This window comes from Balaenoptera physalus (assembly GCF_965194825.1).
Source record: "Balaenoptera physalus genome assembly, chromosome: 8".
Lineage (NCBI taxonomy): Eukaryota > Metazoa > Chordata > Mammalia > Artiodactyla > Balaenopteridae > Balaenoptera > Balaenoptera physalus.
Genome location: NC_138887.1, coordinates 21,029,457 through 21,049,107, shown reverse-complemented (window position 1 = coordinate 21,049,107; position 19,651 = coordinate 21,029,457). Strand labels below are relative to the sequence as shown.

General features: G+C 43.0%; 1 protein-coding gene across 7 annotated transcripts in view; it reads left to right on the top strand.

Moving 5' to 3' along the window:
• MAGI2 (membrane associated guanylate kinase, WW and PDZ domain containing 2) overlaps nucleotides 1–19,651 on the top strand; it is a 1,336,469-nt gene that overhangs the window by 1,255,240 nt on the left and 61,578 nt on the right. For all 7 annotated transcript variants that reach the window (XM_082473412.1, XM_082473411.1, XM_082473409.1 and 4 more), the window contains one exon: nucleotides 15,802–15,940. In XM_082473412.1, the coding sequence (XP_082329538.1) occupies nucleotides 15,802–15,940 (139 nt within the window). The remainder of the gene's footprint in view (nucleotides 1–15,801; nucleotides 15,941–19,651) is intronic.

Below are 19,651 nucleotides of genomic sequence, written 5' to 3'. Positions count from 1 at the left end.
CCATAGTGGAGGAAAGGGAAACTGAATGGAAAAGGAAGAGACCAGCCTCAACCGTGTCTCACAATGTGAAGAGGAAACTCCACATCAGGTCTTCCAAAGAAGTGACCCAAAACATCCTCAGGAGAGAGGCAGCATTTGGATGTCCACGAATTTAAATTCCCTGAGGTCAGAAATCTTGTCTTCCTTGATCCCACCATAATCCCCAGCACCTAGAATAGCCCCGGCACAAAGTAAACACTCAGTTAAAATTAAGATCTGCCACACAGAGAACAGAAGCAAAAAGAGGAGAACAGACCTGCCACCAGTAACTCATTTTTTTATAAATTTATTTATTTATTTGTTTTTATTTTTGGCTGTGTTGCGTCTTCGTTGCTGCGCGCAGGCTTCCTCTAGTTGCGGCGAGCAGGGGCTACTCTTCGTTGCCGTGCGCGGGCTTCTCACTGTCATGGCTTCTCTTGGTGCAGAGCACGGGCTCTAGGCACATGGGCTTCAGTAGTTGTGGCACGTGGGCTCAGTAGTTGTGGCTCGCAGGCTCTAGAGCACAGGCTCAGTAGTTGTGGCGCACGGGCTTAGTTGCTCCGCGACATGTGGGATCTTCCTGGGCCAGGGGTCGAACCCTTGTCCCCTTCATTGGCAGGCAGATTCTTAACCACTGCACCACCAGGGAAGCCCACCACCAGTAACTCTTGATTGCTCCAGAGAACGTTGCCTTCTTACATTACCCTGCCATCAGAGCTTCTCTAGCAGACTGGAGAGATGAGGAAGAGTGAGGGGTTGGGGAGAGGGCAGAACAAGACCCTTTCCCTGCTTAAGTGCTCAAGCCTTCAGCCTAGAGGGGCAAGGGGTAGGGGAAGCTCTTAATTGAAGATAAGGTTGCAATGCTAACTGTACTATAATTTTTAATAGCTAAAAGTGCTGAAAAATAATGGAATTGTAATACTACCCAGCAGGAAAGGGGAGGGGGAGTTAACAGCGCAGCTGGTAACAGTTATTGGAAAAATAAATCAATCACACATTCATACCTCAGTGACTAGAAACAATTCAATCAAACAAGTTACATTAATAATGTGATATCCTTGGAAAACATAGGTGATTAGAAAACAAGTATATCTCCATCAGGGCAACCCTGCAGAATTGTTTTTCTAGGAATGGTGATGAATTTGGAAGTTTCCATTCACACGTTTATACTCAGTCCTTTTGGTGACAGGTGTCCCATATTTGTAAAATGACGAGGCAGCATAACACCAAAAACAATGCAAGACTGAACAGAGACAATATAGGAAGGGTCAGCTTCCAAAAGTAGCAATATAACGATGAACTCAGGCACGCTTGAAGTGCCATCACCGAGAGATATCCAAAGATTACTAGGAAATGTAAGAAAGCGAATGGGAGAGATGACGAGGGTCGTAGTGCAAGGCAGGAACCAAGGACAAAAACACAGAACATACACTTAAGGAAGTGGAAGACGGGATCTGGGGAAGCATCATGAAGTGGATCCAAGTCATTCTTGAATGTCCAGCCACACGAAGTGTTAAAGGAACGTGTCCAACCCAAATGAAGGAGTAAGTGGCATGCGAGAGCTCAAGCTAACTAACCGTGCAGCGATCAACCTGCTGTCTTGGTACCAATGACACTCGCTATGCAGTATTCATAAGTTAATCAGCTCCCAGTGTAAAAAAAAAAAATTGTGATTTCATTTCCCAAAGTTAATATGAATTTTTCTTTGTTTTCTCTAGCTCATAGGGGGTATGTTTGCTTTGTTTATTCGTTTGTTTGAGAATTAAATGAGATAATGCTTCTAACATGCTTAGAAAGTATTTGGCGTAAAACTGTGCTCAGTAAGTGCTAATTATTTTGAAGTGTCCATTTTTTCATCTGAGTGGTTCACAGCTGTGTAACAAGATCTTGGGCCATTAAATGAGAGTTTAGTATACAGATAGAAATCTAGAAGCATGTATGGAGTAGTGTCAGTGTAAATGTTCACACAGAGAACTGAAAATAATTTGAGTCTAGTTAAGATGCATGCTAGAGTTGTATCACTTTACCTGCCTTTTTCAAAATAATTAATCATGAAACTTAATTGTTATTAATTATGCTATATTTAATAATAGCAGCAAGTGGTACCTTGAGCTCTGAAGATGGAGGATGTCTCTTGTATCAGATTCCCAACTGCAGTCAGCTCTCATGACCTCACATCAAATTGCATTTCTTTTCTCCCAATATTCTCTGCATTTCATTGGATGCAGGGGTCATTTTTTCAAGAATTTGGTAAAGGAGTAGAGGAAGCAAAATGATTGTGAATCAGGATATAGGTGGGAAAGTCTCATTTTGAAAACGGCTGATTTGCCATGGGATGTACGGGGAATTCTGAGAACAGCTGCAGTTACACTAATCAGACAGTTACTAACCTAAACTGCAAAGTGGGAAGAGTTCAAAAAGTGCATTGCGAAGCTACAGTAAACCAGAGGCTTTTCATTCTAGTGATTTAAGAAAGCTTTACATTTTTATTTCTAGTTAACCTATCAATACTGATGTCACTTAAATACTCCTAAAGAATATTATCTCCTCATTATTGCCAGAAAACATGCTGCCCAATTTCATAGCTCAGCTGTTCTCATGCATGGATGGACTATCTGAATTAACTTGAACAGAAACAAGATTTTTAGACACTCGGCTACGTTCCTAGTTGTAAAATTTAAGTAATTAATATGTGACTTTAAATAGTAAAAGAAAATAAAGTGGATAATGTTTATTTTGTGCATCAAAATGATAGTGATACAATGCTACTCTTTCTATTCAGTGTTAGCATATCAATAGAAAAACTATTGTAATCCACACATTCATTGCCAGTATAATTGAATATGGTGGCAGTGAGTAAAGGTCCTCTGGAGAGCTGTCTTAAAATTAAGCTATTAAAGACTATTTTCAATGTGACCAAACAAAGGTAGTTGACCCCAGAGACATGAGTTTTTCTGCCCTGTATACAGACTCCTTGGGCATATTAAAATCGGGCCCAAGGACATCCATTTTTCTGTTGATCTGAAACTTTGACACTATAAACATAACATTTATTCATGGAGAAAGTAGCTGAAGTGATCAGGGAAGTTTAGAACGTGAAGTACTAACTAGATCGATTTACAATTAGAGGTTTTCTCATTGCACCTTTAATCATACCTTCTTCCTCATCCTACTCATGCTTGAATGAACCTGGACTTCAGAGCTATTTGTGACACATGATTATGTGTATATTTTTAAACAATAGCCCAAAGGTTAATAATAAGTCACAAACATCTTAAATAGTTTCGTGTTTCTATAGAAGGAAGCTTTAACTCTGAACTAAGTAAAAACCCTCTAGTGTGCCACTCTCCCCTCCTCAACGATGCTGAAGCAGCCTTGAGAAGAATAGGGAGCTCTGGGTTTGGGAATTAGAGAACCTGTGTCTTGTCTTGGGACCTCCACTTATAAGCTATGTGACCTTTCACAAAGCCTTATTCCTCCCTCAAGCTCAGAGTCCTAGCCTTAAAGTGAGGAAAAATAGAAACCCAGAGATGAAGAGATTAGTAAGATGGGCTCCTGGCCCTCAGTGGCCCTGTGTATGGTTTAGTGTGTGTAGTGGGTGTATCGTTAGCAACTACTTCCTTTATTTACTTTAACCCCCAATCAGTCAATCAATCAGCCAATCATTTCTCTCTCTCTCTCTCTCTCTCTCACACACACACACACACACACACACACACCAGTCAGATGCTGCTAGATGCTACAAAGGATATTGTACAAGTGTAAATCATGATCTCTGCTTTCAAACTGTACTTTGGGGGTATAATTGTAAGTCTCATCTGAATTTCTTTTCCAGTGCTTCTATGTCTGCTTTCAGCCAGCTTTGCCAGCACAAAGGCATGGTTATATCAGAAAGAAAAGAGGTGCCTCCACCTTGTGGCTGGGTCTTCTTTAGCTGGTTCCTGGCAAAGCCCTGCTATTTCTAAGCTTACTTCTCATGGCAAGTAGAAGAAGACTGTATTGTTTTTACTTTCATATACTTTTTCACCTTTATATTGTAACAGGTATTACGAACTTCTTTTTAGCCCTTGTTCTCACAGAATTCAAGGTTATCCTTGGCCGAAATGTAGTAGGCAGCATTTATTCATTCACTTAAGAAATGTTAATGAATCTCTTATCCTGTGCTAGTCACCTTAGTCAACAGTGGAAAAACAATCGTGAACACAGAACTGCCCTCAAAGTGTTCTGACCCCAAAGCACCCTCTCTGTCAAACTCCCACCCACCCTCAACTCCCTCAAGGACTCTCCTTCTCCCATTAATCATTTTATACCTTACACAGTAATAATTTTTGTCCTCACTACAAGTAAATTTTTATTATCTATTGTTTTTAAGGCAGTGTGTTCGCTATTACTAGGTGGTACAAAGATATAATCCCTCTTTCCAGGAGTTTATAATTTAGTAGGTGCACAAGTGGTGGGGGGAGGAATGAATACACAAATGACTAGACTAAGAGGCAGGGGTGCAGTAACGGCTGTAAGAGAGGCATGGCCAGCGTGCAGTGGATGCCTAGAGAAGGGAGGTGACATCTCCCCCCGGAGGGACCAGAGACAGCTTCATGGAGGAGTTGAGTGGAGCCTTGAAGAATGGGCACAATTACAGGATAAGACTGGAGGAGTTGGGGAGAATGGCAAGAAAAACTAGCAGAGGTGATGGCAAGATAAAAAACGCAGGGATGGGAGCACTCAATGAAAAGTGGAGGAATGAGAAGCCGGCCAGATTAAACCCAAGAGAGTGGCAGGGATGAGCTGCAAGGTTGGGGGCACAAGGTCCCGGACGATCTTCACATGGTGTCAAGGGGTCTGGATGCTGTTCCAGAAGTTGGGAGGAGGAGCGTAGGTGTTTGAAGAGGAGAGAGACCAAAGCAGAGGTGAGCTTCAAAACATGATTATGGCAGCCATATGGACCAAAAGAGGGAGAAGAGAGGAGCGGTGAGTGGGAAATGGAAGCAAGAGAAATGGGAAATGACAGACTGGAGACAGAGTGGGAGTAGGATTGATGGGGCTTGGAGGCTGACCAGATGCAAAGGCAACTCTGAAATCTTTAGCAATTTTAAAAAGCACATTCAACTCAGTAACCCTGATGCCACTTCTCTTTCTATAACAGTATCTTAAGAGACTATCTGTATAAAAATGAAGTATTAAAACAAATAGGGACTTCCCCGGCGGTCCAGTGGTTAGGACTCTGCGCTCCCGATGCAGGGGGCCCAGGTTCCGTCCCTGGTCAGGGAACTAGATCCCACATGCCGCAACTAAGAGCCCGCGTGCCTCAACTAAAAGATCCTGCATGCAGCGATGAAGGTCCCGTGTGCCGCAACTAAAACCCAGAGCAGCCAAATAAATAAATAAATATATTTTTAAAAAATGGTCCACATCAAAAAAAAAAAACCTTAAAAATAAATAAATAAATAAAGGCTTCCAAAAATAGCTTCTCCAGTACGGGCAAGGTTATCACCACCTGATTTTTATGTCTTGTTCTTAAATTATTTTCTTAATTAAAGCCTTCGTCTTAGTTCATTCAGGCTGCTATAACAAAATACCACTGACTGAGTGGCGTATAAACAACAGAAATTGATTTCTCATAGTCCTGGAGGCCAGAAGTCCAAGATCAAGGCACCAGCAGATCTGATGTCTTATGAGGGCCCACTTCCTGGTCCTGTGTCCTCACAAGGTGGAAGGGACAAGGGAGCTCTCTGGTCTCTTTTCATAAGGGCACTAATCCCATTCATGAAGGCTCTGCCCTTTTGGCCTAATGACCTCCCAAAGGCCCTGCCTCCAAATAGCATCTCCTGGGAGGTTAGGATCTCAAATGTGTATTTGGGGGGCCGGGATACAAACATTCAGACCACAGCAGCCTTCATATGTCATACTCATTCATTGTTTTAAAATCTGTGCCCATCCCACCTCAGTGTTGGTGCTTCTTTTGTTTTGCTTTCCCTCCGATCCATTCTCTTTCCTCCTCTCCCTATGCTGTGTCCTGGGGGACTGATCGCTATGTCTGCATCACCCACACTCTCTTGCCCCCTGGTTTCCTGTTGGGTTAGACTGATGAGAAGCTCTAGTGGGAGGTCAGAGGGCAGGAAGAGAGAAAAGTGTGTTCATTTTCTATTCCTGCTATAACAAATTACCACAAACTTAGTGGCTTAAAACAGCACAAATTTATTATCTTACAGTTCTAGAGGTCATAATTCCAAGTCAGTTTCAGTGGGTTAAAATCAAATTGTCTTACCAGCAGGTCTAGTTCCTTCTGTAGGATCTAGGCGAGAATCCGTTTCCCTGCCTTTTCCAGCTCCTGGAGCCACCTACATTCCTTGGCTTGTGGCCCCTTCCTCCATCTTCAATGCCATCAGCAGAGCATCTTCCCTCACGTCTGACCTCTGTCCTGAAATCTCTCTCTCAGACTTTGACCCTTGTGATTATATTGTGCCCACTCAGAGAAGCAGGAGAACCTTCCCATCTCAAGATCCTCAACTTATACCTGCAAAGTCCCTTTTGCCATGTAGGGTAACATATTCACAGATTCCAGGGCCTAGGTGTGGATGTCTTTTGCGGGGACGTGATTCTGTCTGCCACAGAGAGGTTGGCGCATTTCTGACCCCTTTTGCTCGCTGCCTCAGTGCTCTGGGCCAGCAGTGCTCCTTCCTTGACAACTACAGCTCCAGTCAGGTGGCCCGTCTTTCACGGTTCGAGCTCTCACTAGGTCCCTGTTACTTTCTATCCTCCCCCGGGGTCTTCCAAACCAGAGATGGTAATGGCATCTGCCATACTTATTTAGTGCCTCAACAGCCCTCTTTGGTTGTCTTAACCCTGCCCACACCTCTGAAATAGTCCCACCATTAAATTATCTTCAAAATCCCAGCTGACTGATACATCCATCTGGGTATACCTTTCACTCTAATTCACACTGTTAACATCAGGTCTGGAACTGATGTGTGCGCGCGCACACACACACACACACACACACACAAAGTAAATGCAAAGGCAATTTGCAAGTAGGTCAGCTTCAGGAAAACAAGGAGTGGTTATCATGTGCCTATATAGCAGTCATCGCACAAAGACCAACGCTTGCATCTGGAAAATAAATCTATCTGATTAGATAAGTATGCAGAATAATAATCCCTCATTTTCTCTCAATTACATCCAGGGAAGGAAAATCACAGCCTACATCGGTCCACAATGGAAACTTTTCTTTTTGATTTGCTTTTGTTTATTTTTCAATCAACTAGGGAAACTGACTTCATGACCTAACGTAAGCGATTTCTGAGCAAATGAATAAGCCACTAGCTGAGCTGCGAATGATAGCTTTCTATTCTTGCTCAAGCGGATGATTTTAAGATATTTCTCCAGTCTCCTCTTCTTGCCTGAGCAGTCAAACCAACATAGAAAATGGAATGGTTGTGCTTATTTTTCCCTTCATAGGAAATATTTTGCTTCAACCAGCTTGTCTTTAAAATCTTCTTTGTATTTCTGTCTGTTGCCACACTTGCAGTTATCTCTCTGTCCTGGTTTAGGGTTTGGATTATCTGCCCAGCATTCAAGGAGGTTCTTTTTCTAAGAACTATTTATCAAAATCATAGAATTAAAAAACAGCATTAACACCCTATAAGAATTCCTAAAAGGCAGCACTTTTGGGGACTTTAACCTCTCAGTGATATTTTCAGAAAATTGTTTGCCTTATTTCTCCATTAAATACATTTACAGCAGCTCGGCGGCTTCTCTCCTAGATTCATTGTGAAGAACTTACCACTGTGTTTCATTTTTTTCTCTCTTCTACCATTATGATGACAATGGTGGTGATAATGATAACTACTACAATTAATAATAAAAGATTATATTTGTATAATACAGAGTTTACAAGGCACTTACGTACACTTTATATTATTTGATCATGGTCAAATCTGGTTGACATATACCATGAAACCAAATTTAAAACTTTTTACACATCTTGCTTAAATTTGGTTTAAACAATAAGGAACATAGAGTCAAAACACAGATTCTGAAAGCTCCTTCTTTCAATTGTTCATCCATCCTTTGAACAAATCTGTATGGGTATTTCCCATGTGACTTGAGTCCCTGCCTTTGGAGGGCTTACAGCATTGTGATAGGCAAAGGTCAATAAAGTTGTCCCTTGTTATCTATGGAGGTTGGTCCCAGGATCCCCACAGATACCAAAATACAAGGATGCTCAAGTCCCTTATATAAAATGGCATAGCATTTACATATAAACGACTTATATATAATGTATTTGCAAATATTTTGCATATAAAATATGTTCTCATAATACATGATCATACTTTGAGGCATCTCTAGAGTACTCATAATACCTAATACAGTATAAATGCTATGTAAGTAGTTATAAATACAATATAAATGTTATGTAAATAGTTGCCAGGCATGTCAAATTCAAGTTTTGGTTTTTGGAACTTTCTGGAATTTTAAAAAATATTTTTCATCTATGGTTGGTTGAATCCGTGGGTTCAAAACCTGTGGAAATGGAGGGCCAACTTTTAAAGAAATGCTGAGGGAAGGCACCCAACCCAGGACTGATGGGGGATCATAGAAGGCTTCCTGGATGCAGGCATACCTGAGCTTTGCCCTAAGGGATGAGCAGGATTTAGTTATTTGAACGAGGAAAGGCAGAGTCTAGACAAAGGGAACAGCATCTGCAAAGACACAGAAAGAGAACTGCTCCACCCAGAAAGCATTCCTAGAGCAGGGAATGGGGGACCTGAGGAAGGTCACATCAACACCAATTAAAAGCCCTGGAAGAGTGAGATTTAGAAAAAAAGCAATCTAATAAAATTCCCCGTATGAGATTAGTGTTAGTAATATTTGACAAAGAAAAAGGAAAGTTTTGGTGATAAAGATACCAAATTATAATTTAGAGTTGACTTCCACAATTGGGCTACTACATTATCTTGAAATTTCAGATATATCTCCATGTTTTAATTTAGAGGATTTTAAAGGTAAGAATGAGAAATGGAAACTCTTGAACGAAGAGTGCCCCCTGAATCTCCACCACAGCGGCCCCCTGACTTGAGTGAGCAGCCAAGGCACCACCCCTGCCCGAGTCAGAGACGGAACATTTTTTGAGCTGTGACTAAATCTTTTCTAAAGGGAAAAGATTTCCCTACACACATCAAGGCATAAGCCCTCAGAACTCTGCAGCGGCCCATAACTTCTTGTTCCCCTTCCGTTCCCCTCACCTCCATGACCCTTCCAAGCAGGTATGTGCTCGGGTATAACCTTGATTAAGGACTTTTCTGGAAATCCACCAGGGCTCTTTCACACTTCTCTTTGGATGAAGTTTCTTAAGAGATGTTGGGGTGTTTTCTTTTTAAGTGATTACCGTCTAGAACATAGCATAGAGTCTCAGACAGAGCTCAACATATGAATTAATTGAGGCAAATAAAATCCACATAGTTTCAGTGCTCTCAAGTCTGAATTTCAATTTCCAGTGGGGTTAGAAGTTCTCTCTGGAAAAGCCTGCTGACTTGATGGGCTTCCGTGCCTTGCTGAGGCAATCGTGCACAGCAGTTTGTAACCGGAGCCAGGTCCTATAATAGGCACTTGGATGCCATCTAATTTAATCACCAGTCTCACGGAAGACATGGGAAGGTGAACCAAAGCACTCAGTGTAACCCCTTGGAAAAGAATTTTACTGTAATAGTTATTAAATAATATCTAACGCAGGTTAATTGTGAAAACAGCCATGATATATTAACGGTCATTCTCGAGTTGAAAAGCAGCCTGTCCTCTGCTCCAGGAGGGCCATTATGGCCCAGGTGCCCTTTTGTCAGAGCACCTAGTGATGATACCTGTGGCAGGCAGAAGCGAAGACTAATTCTGATTCTGTTTTTCTGATTTTATTCGAACTCAGCCTCCCTTCGTCTTTCTCTCGATCCTTTAGCATTTGTTTCCCATAACAATAACATACCTGTCTCTAACAATTTGTGTAGGTCACCTTTACTGAAACTTCATTTGGTCTCCTGAAAGTACTGTTGAAATCGTTACGGTTTGGCTGCAAGTGCCTAAGGCAGTATTTCAAGAAAGCTTTACGGTATATGCTAAGGTGCACAAAAGCTGAACTTTCATGAAAACGAAGACGGTCACTATAACTGAAAAGCAAAGCTAACATTCATTTACTCAACCGTGATTAACCGAGGGCCTACTTGTCAGGAATTGTGACAGGTATAGATGACACAAAGGCAGTAGGTACACTCCTTGCTCGTGAGGGGTCTAGAGTCAGCGGGCGAAACCAGCCTGTAAGGAAAGAATTATGACAAAGCTAACCTGTGACCTCGGACCATTAGCCACACAAATGGTCCACAGCTAAGTCTCTCATGAAACACAGACTAGAGACATCGATCATTGTGTTGGCATAAAATCCTAAAGGAGCGCAATTCCTCACACCTAGTCATCATAATCTAGGATCACTTCAGTCATGTATAATCATGTGAAATAGGTTCTTGTGGTGTGAGGGCAATTAGCTGATTGCAACCAGCCAGGCACGTTTGTGGAGACATCCAAGCAAGCCTTGAGCAGAAACTACCAAGACTTGGGGCTGAAGTAAGTCCAGGATTAATATAGTCCGTATAAAGATTTAGTTGAGCCAAACCAAATACTTTCTATATGACTTTACTACAAAAATGCATACAGTACAGAGTTCAATTTTTTTTTTCTTACAACCTGAACTATTAACTGCTAAGAAATACTGAAACTTTTGGGAATTCCCTGGCCGTCCAGTGGTTAGGACTTGGCGCTTTCACTGCCGGGGTCCCCGGCTCGATCCCTGGTCAGGGAACTAAGATCCCACATGCCGCGTGGCGTGGCCAAAAATATATATATATATACTGAAACTTTTACTTTTACCTGCCTTGGCTTTCCAATAAGAAGAGAGGTTTTGGGCTCCCCTGGTGCCGCAGTGGTTAAGAATCCGCCTGCCAATGCAGGGGACACGGGTTCGAGCCCTGGTCTGGGAAGATCCCACATGCCGTGGAGCAACTAAGCCCGTGTGCCACAACTACTGAGCCCACGTGCTGCAACTACTGAAGCCCATGCACCTAGAGCCCGTGCTCTGCAACAAGAGAAGCCACCGCAATAAGAAGCCCGTGCACCGCAACGACGAGTAGCCCCCGCTCGCCGCAACTAGAGAAAGCCCGCGTGCAGCAACAAAGACCCAACACAGCCAAAAATAAATAAATAAATAAAATAAATTTAAAAAAAAAAAAGAAGAGAGGTTTTACCTGCAGGGCCTCAAGCAAGTTCAAGGATTTGGTAATAGTTTTGTTAAAGAAAAATCTGCCAAGATGTGAATAGAAATGAGCAGAAATGCAGAACTTGTTAGACTGGGCCAAGAAATGGCAGTCTTCTCTCACTCCGCCTTGCCCCTGAGACACTGCTGTAAGGTTGTCAGTTTCCCCAAGGGGACCACAGATAAAAACATTTCTTCCACAGGAAAAAAAAAAAGAATGCCTAGGATTCATCTTATGTCCTTTGGTTAGTTTCCTGCACGTGACATCTCCTTGATCCACACAGAACAAACACACACATTCCTGAATTACCTCTACCTGGTTTGGGTGTGTCTGTCTGTCTGTCTGTGTGTCTTTCTCTTCCTCTTCCTCTCCCCCATCTCTCTCTCAATTCTAACTAGAACTTGATACTTTAAAAATTCTCTAAGAACAAGTGGAGGAGATCTTTAAAGTTTCATTTTAGTAATGCAGCTCAATAGAAAATAGCTCCACGGTGTGTGGGAAAAGAAGACTACATCAGAGTCACAACCGGTCTTTTTCTTCATCCCTGAACGGGACGCACATTTGCCACTGTCACTGCGGTTGTTCTATCAAATTAACCGCCCCCCTCCAAACAGTTCACTGCAGTGTAGGAAAGGGACACTTCAAATGGCTGCAGCTGGGCAGCTGTATGGAGGTCGGAAGGTAAAGAGAACCTCTTCTCCCTCTGACAAACCCGTCTTATTCATCGGATGCTAAGAGGGTGAAAGTGAAAGGAATCACATCCCAAATTTATTTACGGAGCTCCCTGTAAAATGACTCTATATAAGGCTGATATTGGAATGAAAATGGAAAGTAAACCTTTTTACCATTTATGTCATTTCACAAGGAGAGATGGGAGTCTTGAGGCTGGGCCTGGACCGAGTTTGTTACCACTGACACTAGATCCAAATGAGTTGACCCACTTTTGCAATCTGCCCAGAACACCTGTAAGGTTCAGATCTATGACCGTGGCAGCATTTCCATCTCATTGCCTGACCAGCGTCCCACCTCAAAATTTTTTTTTCTGAATTTGGTAAGGTTTTGAACTGTTCCCAAACTTCCACTGCTCCCAGTGAGGCAGGAAGACCGTCTCCACTGGCACCCTGGAATGGACAGGGGCTTGGGAGAAAGTCTTAGACAAGGGACTAAGGACCCTCGATTCAGCCAGCATCAGAGTTGTTTTCTTCTCCTTCCGAGGGGACCTCACACGGAAAGCTGCCAAGCCAAGAGGTCAGCTCAGGCTCCCAGGAACTCAATAAAAATAACAGCCCTAACTCTTCCCGGAGCCCAATCCTGAAAATCCCACACCAGAGAGGTCAGCCCAGCCCCCGTGCAGCCCCTGAACCCCTCTGCTTCTCAACCTCCCACACAATCTCCCCACCCACCATTTCTCTCTCCCCGGCTAATTTTTTCTCCCTTAATTCTCATGGCTCTTAGTAGGGAAAAGGGAAAATAACAAACAGACAAGAGAATGAAAACATCAGATTTTCTAAGTGTGACTGTTTCTGTCCCACCACAAGATACCTTTCGCCTTCCACAGGGTTCTTGTTGAAATGTCAGTCTTGAAACAGAAGTGTCCTCAGGCAGTGCTGTCTGTCAGGGTTCGAGTTTGGGGTCAAGAGTGCTTATAACCCGTTCCCGCATGGTTCTCAAGATGAGCCGTGCGGAAATGCTTCATTCATTCACTCACAAATAGGTACAGTGCGCCCCATACAAGATACACAGTCAAATGGGGCCTAGTCCCTGCCCTCATGTGTCCCATGGTTTTCTTCCCCACAGTCTCCCAGTTTCTCACCTGGATAAACAATGTGACAGCCTCACAACTTCAGCTCCCTTCCTCAGTCTCCCACTTTCTCTCCAATCCACCCTTCACACTGTCTCAGGGAGATTCCTAAACACCACTCTGCTCCCCTGGTCAGCTTACCCCTTGTTCAAAGTTTTCAGTGCTTTGCTGTCAAATCTCAGGGTCTTGGCATATGCTGTCCTCTCTACTTAGAATGCTTTTCCTCCTCCTTCACCAGGGGCACTCCTACTGATACTTCAAAACTCAGTTGAGATGTCACCACCTCCAGGAAGCTCTCTCTGACTACCAGCCCCACTCTTCTAAGTTAGATGCCCCTCCCTTCTCTTCCCTTAGCACTTTGTGAATACCTCTGTCAGAGCAAAGAGATACTGAATAGTAATTGTCTTATTTACCCACTTTCTCTAACTAGACTCAGAACATGTTGTAAATAGAAGCTATACCATTTATCTCTCTTTATCTGATCTCCCCAGTAGACTGCCTAGCACATAATCAGTGCTCAGAAATTGTCTGATGAGTGAAGAAGCTCAAAGTTGAGGAGGGAAGACTGAGAAGCATAATTGTGTAATGCGGTGTCATAGATAACATAGCGGGGCGCAGCGATGACTGAGCGGAGGGGTTGCACACTTCTGCCCGAGGGGAAGACAGGGTCTAGGAAGCCATCCCAGGGGAAAAGAGCTTGGGCTGGCCTTGAGGAAGACTGGGAGAGCACCAGGCCTATCGGGAGGAGAAGGCAAGAGAACAACGGCACATGGAAGGCCCTACCTGCCTCCGTCAGCATGATGCAGCTGGGGAGATCTCCCTTAGAAGAATGATACTGGTGACAATGAGAAGACATTGGTGGGAGAGTATTGGAATAATCCAGGTAAAGACCTGCATTGAGCTAGGAGCTCAGCAGGACCCCCGGGTTTCTGGCCTGGGTAAATAAATGGTGGTGCTATCACCCAGGATTAGGAATTGAGAGGACAAACTAATTTGGGAGAAAGAAACACCCGGTCTGCTGGTGTTGAGATGGAGTGGCCTGCCGGACATCGAGGTGAAGATGTTTAGTAATCATTCAGGTATGTGAGTCTGAAGAGAGTAGCTGGGAATGAAGACTCTATTATAACAACTTCATCGGAACTTTTGTTTTTATCTCTACAATTTGATACTGTGCCTTGAGGTTTCAGTGAGGACTGCTGGGAGAGGGATAATTGGTCCCTCTTCTGCTACTGGCTTGGATATGTGGCCTCAGGCTAGCTGCTGGACCTCAGGCTGTGCCCGTTGCCTCCTGGGAAAGGTGACAGTTAGGGAGACCTGAAGAAAAATGGTGCAAACATTGGCCCTACAACTAATTAATTTAGTCTTGTCTTTTGTGATTCTTCTATGGAATGTGGAATTCGTAACAGTGAGGCCAACCTCTTCCACTGCCTTAAAAGGGTACTTCCAAAGGCCACCGAGTACACAAAGTGGGAAGTCTTTACCTTCATTACATTGGGATCCTTGCCCCTTAGGGAGTCCTTTTTAGGTGGAGATGTCACTTCCTTGCTACAATAAACTTGTGTTTGTTTTGCCCCCCTCCCCCTTTGGGAGAAGGGGCTTATTTTAATGCCCTTTTGCCATTGTGACAGCAACTTTTTCTTCCTGTTCTTGCCCAGCCTGAAGCATCAACCTAGATATTGCTCCCCTGTAGGGAGTTTATTTGCAATTCTGTCTGCATTATGGAGTTTAGGCTGAGATCTGCTTTGTTTCAGGAACCCAACTAAAACAGCATTTTTGCAAAGCAACTTATTGTGCTTTTCCTGGCTAATTTGTCTTAAGTGACTTGCACTGAAATCAAACATACTTTAATTCAAAGTTTCCTGGCAGTAATGGTACTGTGGGAGTTACATGAGGTGCTCATGGTTGAACCTCTTTTATTCCAAATATCTATTCACAAAGGCTAAACGGGAACTGCTAATGGAACCCAGGCACATCCAGCAATTCAAGAGGGATTGGTATTTAACCAGTTTCTGGCAATCAGGTGTCAGCATGGCAAAGATTTAGCAAGGGCATTACTCATGTGTGGAGAACGGAGTCATTTTTTTTTTTTTTTTTCATTTTTTTTTTTTTTTTTCATTTTTAATTCAAAGGACTGTGATAGAAAATTCATCATCAAACTTGAATATCAACCAACCACTGTTTACAAAGAAAGCAATAGCATAATAGCACCCAGGAAAGTTTAAATGATGCATAACAAAAATTCTCAGAGAAGCCCCAAAACAAATCATTCCACCCAACACTTTGAATTAGATGCCTGCCTAATGTGTTCAATGAAAAAGCCTTAAAATATTTACTTCTTGATTCAAAGCAAAGATGCCAGCTTACTTTGAATTGCAGTATCAAACATATTCCCTAATTTTTTAAGAAAATCCTAAACAGTTCAACTGTGGCCTCTGCCATACTGGCTAAATATAAGTGACATATCACAACCTCCATGGTCTAATATTTGAGGTTGTATAAAGGTGAATAAAGTTTGGTGGTCAGATCCAGGATGTAGCCAGGGATTAGCCTCTTCTAAGAAGCGGCAGGCTGCAACCAAATTGTTCAGTTGCTCTCTGGAAACTGGTCATCTACGGCTGCTTCTCTAATCTGTTGGAAATGCGACTTGAATAAAACCATCTTTGGCTGACTTGATGTCTCTTTAATTAACAGGTAGGAGATCAGATCATTGAAATCAATGGGGAAAGCACCAGAGACATGACACACGCCAGAGCAATAGAGCTCATCAAATCTGGAGGAAGAAGAGTCAGGCTGCTGCTGAAGCGCGGGACGGGGCAGGTCCCAGAGTATGGTACGTTTCACGTTTTGATTCACCTTTTTTCTGTTTCTTCTGTGTGCTGTAAATGCCTGTGCTTATTTATAAAACTACATCAGTTCCCTAATTCTACCTAAATATATATTTAGTGATCAATAGCTGTAGGTATATACACATGTGTATATTTAAGCACAAGGTATATATTTCTGTGAGCTCTTTCTTTTGCTCCCGTATTTAGGTAATGTTGAAAATAGCAAATGTAGGACCTTCAGGGCATCTCTGAGTGTGCTGGGAGTTCTTGCCACATTCCTGTATTAGAGCTTTTGTAATTTGACTGATAGTCCTCTGTTCATTTGAGTCCACAGTAATTTATCAATTATTTCCTAAAATGTCTCGTGCAGCAGACTGTCCCGTGAGATGTGTAACCGGGGCCAGGGGACAAGCAAGACCAAATCTTCAAGGTGTGAAGATTAAAACATAAACTTCAGTTCATGCAGTGGTTGCATTGCCTTGGCATTTAGGGATATCCCAAAAATTCACCCCTGTGTTGTATATCTGGATGCTTTTGAGGAAGGCTTTAAAATGCCTTTTAATTCATAGGTTTGCCTTCAGAAGTCTTTAATGGTGTTATTTCCCAGCAGCCCATTTAAGGCGAGGCTGACATCATTACCCTAGCATATCAGAAAGTGCTGCGTGGTCTTTACATGAAAAGCAGAGAAACCTGAGCTGGTCTTTAATTAACCACAGGGAGTAACAGAGAGACAGACACAGACAGACAGATATCAGTACAGAGGTAGCGCAGATAATACCTGTCCAGATTAGGGAAATAGGATCTAACTGCTGATCGAATGAGTAGTTCAAATTGTTTGTTGATCTAGATAAATTTGATTTTCATTTTCACCTTTCCATTCCCCAAAATCTAAATAGTACATTTTCCTCTCAGATTATGCTTTCTGCCTAAGTTACCTAATAATTGACTGAACACTTCCTTATTAGCAGGACAGATATAATCCTGCATTCAGTTGAAATATCTGAATTCCACGGCCCTTAAATACTTTGTTTCCAGGGTCTTGAACACACCCAAAGCCTACAGGAGGGGCTGGTAAGCCCTCACATTAAGAGTAGGACACCATTCAGAAATTTCTGTAGGGTTGGCTGTATGCCCAAGGAAATATTTCATAGCTTCCCATCCTTAATACTTGGATCTAATTAAATAATTTTAATTATTAATATTAGCAATAAGCGCAGGCCTGAGCCTGTGTAATGGCACTGGCATTCATCCCTTTGCAAAGAATCTGAACTCTTGAAATAGAATACCTTTTTGCACCCTAGAGCACATAAAGGGATTCAGTAATATGAAACCGACCTGTGAGATTCTATCACTTCTGAAAAAGATCTCGTTTTAAAGGTGTGTTTCACTCCATGACAAGACCTGTTATCTACATCCAGGGGTTCTCATAGAGTTAATGCTCTTCTTATTGTTCTAACAAATTAATCTTAAAAATTAACCTGAACAACACGGGTCTCCTGAACTTTCTATTCTTTCTGTAGAATCACTATTTGGTCCCTACTCTGTAGAGAGCAATTAGGATAGTCTGCCAACCAGCGTGGCGTAACTCAGACTGTAATGCACGAGCATGAAACTGCCTCGAAGCAAAAAAATAAAAACATGTTTTTGAACAGCACCAAAATTCAAGATCATGTCGACGTTATCCCATTAATTCTTAAGGTCGTCTGAAAATATCTAGTTAAGGTTAAATTCCAAAATTAACCAACACAGAGAGTTTGATAAATATCTGGGCACACTTTTGAGGGACCCATTGTCAATACTCTTAACGCCAGCAGTACTGCAGAACTTCTGAATGTATTCTTCTAAAATGTAACATTAAATCATACACACGGGGAGTGGTAGAGCTTGTCTGCTACTTCTGATGTTAGATTTGACACGGATTTTGACTGTAAAATAATTTTAGAGGTTACGTCACAAAAGAACAAGTTTAAAAGAGTGAAGCAATCTCCTTTAGGGAAGTGAAAGAATAGTCATAAACTAAGTAAACATTAGTTCTTCAGGAAAATCTAAGTCCAAATTATGCGTAAGAAACCAAGAAGGTTAGGGATCACATCAGCATTTTTGAGGATGACGCCTCAGATGATGTTTCTGGAGCCTCACAACGACTAACGAGGCTGCTTCAGGGTCCCCAAGACCACCCCACACTCAGAGGTTTGCCTGTGGGCCTCCTGGGGCACAGAGGCCACCCAGAGAGCATTCTTCCCGAAGCAACAAGAATGAAGCAGCATATGCACGACCGTGTGGCTGCCTTGCAAGGTGCATGGGAGACCGGCACCCGAGGTTCCTCCTGGGGGCTGGGCCTGCAGGCACCCTCTGCCTGGCACGTACCCAAGTTCCAGACTCCCAAGAAGGAGAGCAGGTGTTGAGCACAAACCACATTGTTCGTACAAACAGTTGAGGTACAGTGAGACGCCCTTATCGCTTAAGGAAAGCTACATATTAGCGTAGGGGACGGATCGCCAGTCACGTTCCCAGATGCCAGCCAAAGGCCAGCCTTGCAAGAAGGCCTTTCTAAGGATAGCAGTCCCAAGCCTGCTCTGGGAACTTGTGCGGCACCAGGAGCGAGCCGCGAAGTGGCCACACATTCACAGACTATGCAGACGCCCCCAGTGCCCGAAGCTAAGCAACATCACGATTCCTCCAGCATCAGTTAAATAGACTCTCTCGTGAAACACAATTTGGTTATTTTTGTTGTTGCCCAAGATAGGCTAGAGTGTGTTTTAATAAAATTGGCAAGGGGTGCAGGTAACAAAACAACAGCAACAAGAACGATGAACGAAAATCCTTGAGCTTACTAGTAGATGTAACCAAGGATATAATCCGCTTTGTCCATATGCACCCTAATGACAGGAAAACTGATTTTTCTGTCAACTGTGAGTATAATCTTGTGTTTGTTTCCTGTGTTTGCCCTTTAAGATCCCAATCTTGGCATAAAATCCAGCCTTAAAAGCTGGTTAAAGGGAGTTATCAGAATCCATAGCAGATGTTACCTGTTAGGGAAGTGTAGAGGCTTAACACAGCCTGGGCAAGAGTGAACTCTGAAGGTGAAGAGACTGGCAAACAACAGTCTCTGGAGGGGTTTAGGTGATAACCCTCAACCCTCCCTCTGATACCTTCAGAATTCAGAACAGCTTCGAAGCAAGACCCTTATCTGGACTTTTGGACACGTCAGGGAAAAGCTGATCTCAGTCAAGAGAAATACGAAACTCTCTTGCTCAGAGTCATTAAGGTGATCTGTGACAGAGAGATAAGCGCAGGTACAATGGAAAGAAAAAAATACCCCAGGTAATCTGTCAGATTGTCGACTACACAATCGATGGTGTGAAGCCAAGTGAGCTGAGGTAGGGAATAAATATGCTGCAAATCTGCCATCCATAATTACCGTGACACTCATCGGCAGACACACCTCAGCCAATTCAGAGGCGAAAATCAGCAAATGCAGCCACGAGCGAGCGTAGTGGCTGCTCACAGGGGCTGCTGGGCAGCTGTGAGGAGGGCGGGGAAATGATAAGGGCTTCGGAGGAGAAGCTGCTTTCATAGTTAAGTCCTTGAAAGAGCAGCTCAGGAGATAGACACTTCAACTCCACTCTCGTCCTCAGGATAAGAATTTGTTGATTATAAACTCAATGAGAGCTTGGGTTCCCCCTCCCCTGACACATACATCTCAACAACTAGCA